General features: G+C 37.8%; 1 protein-coding gene across 1 annotated transcript; it reads right to left on the reverse strand.

Annotated features, from left to right (window-relative positions):
* Positions 1 to 240: 240 nt before the first annotated feature.
* Positions 241 to 2,264, reverse strand: LOC111697513 (uncharacterized). The gene is made up of 2 exons (XM_023467540.1): positions 2,196 to 2,264; positions 241 to 1,288 (listed from the first exon to the last, which is right to left on the reverse strand). The coding sequence occupies exons 1-2, from the start codon at positions 2,208 to 2,210 to the stop codon at positions 407 to 409; spliced, it is 897 nt and encodes a 298-aa protein (XP_023323308.1). The 5' UTR covers positions 2,211 to 2,264; the 3' UTR covers positions 241 to 406.
* Between the last annotated feature and the right edge of the window lie 305 nt (positions 2,265 to 2,569).

A 2,569-nucleotide genomic window follows, 5' to 3' on the forward strand; every position in this document is an offset into this window, starting at 1 on the left:
CCCCCCCCCGTCTGGGATTCATTGGTAAAGCCAGAAATTAGATGTAGTAGGTAAAAAGCGATCTTATTCCCATCCGAAAAGGGATATTTTTCCCCCTAAAAAGTAGTTTGGTAAGTCTTCTGGAAAATAGGGTTTTTGCATTTACTGCATATTTGCTCTTTCTATTTTTATGATCAAAAAAATCATAATTCTATTTTTAAAGTATTCTCTGTACTAAGTAAATGGTAAATAGTACACAAGTCTATCGCTAACATGTATTTCGTATAGATATTACTCGATGATGACAAATAAATGAACAAGTGTTTATCAAATTATTTCAATGCCCTGGGTTCAGGTGCCCATTCAGAGTAAAGGTTTAGGAAAGAGGTCTGGCAAAGTGAAGCTCAGTTTTCTGCATCCTTTTGGTTTAGTTTCCAAAGAGAGGGGTAAGTCTGTCTCCGGCAACAAAATCCTCAGTTCTCAGGTCAATCTGAGCAACCTGGTTGGATTGAGCAGCACTGTTGGAGGAGCTGGAGAAGCTTGACTGAGTAGAGATGGCGCTGTTAACAGCCTGGGAGATCTGGGGTTGAAGAGCAGCAATAATTTGAGAAATCAGAACAGACTGATCTACAGAAGAGGTGGTGGCAGTGCTAGAAAAGTTGTTGATATTGTTGTTAACATTGCTGGCAACACTGCTAGCACTGTTGCTGCTGAAAGCACTGTTCCTATTGGCGGATCCAGTAGCAACACCGGTTCCTGCTCCCGAGTAAGATGGACGAGCTCTGATCTGTACAGCTCCCTCCTGCTTGTCCACAGTCTGGGTATATCCCATAGCTCCAGCCTGGTAGTTGACAGTGATCAAAGATCCTGTTGGGTCAACGTAGGAGTAGGTTCCAGTGACATCATCACCGTCCCTCTTCTCTGACTGGCTGATGAAGGTCTGCTCCTCTTCATCAGCAACCTTAAACTCAAAATTGTATTCAGGGCGAGCTACAACAGCAATACCAGCAGGTCCAACACCAGCTGGTCTGTTGGAACCTCCAGGTCTTGAAGCAGATGCTCCAGCTGCGCTGAATCCTTGAGCAGATGTAGAAGATGATCCAAATGAGTTGAATCCTTGGGCTGATCCTGAAGAGCTACCAGCTGCAAACCCGGAAGAAGAGACACTTCCTCCAAGGTTTCTCAAAGCATCGGCAACTGCTTGGGCAATAGATGGTTGAAGAGCAGTCACAACATTTGTTACAATGACCTCCTCATTGACCTGCCCCTGCCCTAGGGTAAGACCAACCACACACAGGGATATCAACGCCTGGAAAAAAAACTTTATTAACAACGAGGACTGTAAAAAATATAGAAGTGACTAAGCATACCAAGCAAAGACAAGAGCAAAAAATGAAAATGAATATTAAGAAGATGAATAGTTGGAATCATTGTCAAAAGAAAAAATCACAGATGAAAAGGACAATGATAGAGATAAAGAATAAAAAGATTTAAAGAGAGAATTAAAAATTACTAGAAGAAGAATATATCACACAGAGAAGAAAGGATAAGTAGAAGAAGAAAGGATTACTAGAAGAAGAAAGGAATACTAGATGAAGAAAGGATTACTAGAAGAAGAAAGGAATGCTAGATGAAGAAAGGATAACTAGAAGAAGAAAGGATTAATAGATGAAGAAAGGATTACTAGAAGAAAAAAGGACTACTAGAAAAAGATATGATTACTAGAGGAAGAAAGGATAACGAGATAAAGAAAGGATTAATAGAAGAAGAAAGGAATACTAGATGAAGAAAGGATTACTAGAAGAAGAAACGAATACGAGAAGAAGAAAGACTTACTTAAAGAAGAAAGGATAACTAGACGAAGAAAGGATTACTAGATCAAGAAAGGATTAGTAGAAGAAAAAAGGACTACTAATAAAAGAAAGGATTACTCGATTACGACAGGATTACTAGAGAAAGAAAGGATTATTAGAAGAAGAAAGAATTACTAGAAGAAAAAAGGATTACTAGAAGAAGAAAGGATTACTAGATGAAGAAAGGATTAGTAGAAGAAGAGAGGATTACTAGAAAAAGAAAGGATTAATAGAAGAAGAAGGGATTACTAGAAGAAGAAAGGAATACTAGAAAAAGAAAGGATTACCAGATGAAGAAAGGATTACTAGAAGAAGAAAGGAGTACTAGAAGAAGAAACTTGAATTTATTTTTAAAAATCTTACTCTTGTTGCAACCATTGTGTGTGAGGGATGAAAATGGATTGAGTATGGTCGGATGAACCTGGGTTTATATACCCCTACAGATACCCCTGCCATAAACCTAGGGTCCATCTTCTAAGGAAACCAAAACAATTTCATATTGCGGAGTTCAGTATTGAGAAAGAAAAAAATAAGAGGAGAAATTGACTTATAACGTTCAAAAATTAAATTTTTTTTCGAATTCTAAAAATGAAAACATGAAATTATTTTCGTTCTTATGTGATTTTTAGCGGTCACCCGAAGAAGAAACAATAAATTAAGTCAACATCGTGGCATTCCTTTCTACATTTATCTAAACCTTGAATTCTAACAATGACTAATTCTCGGAGTTTACAAAA

Source organism: Eurytemora carolleeae, unplaced genomic scaffold (assembly GCF_000591075.1).
Source record: "Eurytemora carolleeae unplaced genomic scaffold, Eaff_2.0 scaffold265, whole genome shotgun sequence".
In the NCBI taxonomy this organism is placed as follows: domain Eukaryota; kingdom Metazoa; phylum Arthropoda; class Copepoda; order Calanoida; family Temoridae; genus Eurytemora; species Eurytemora carolleeae.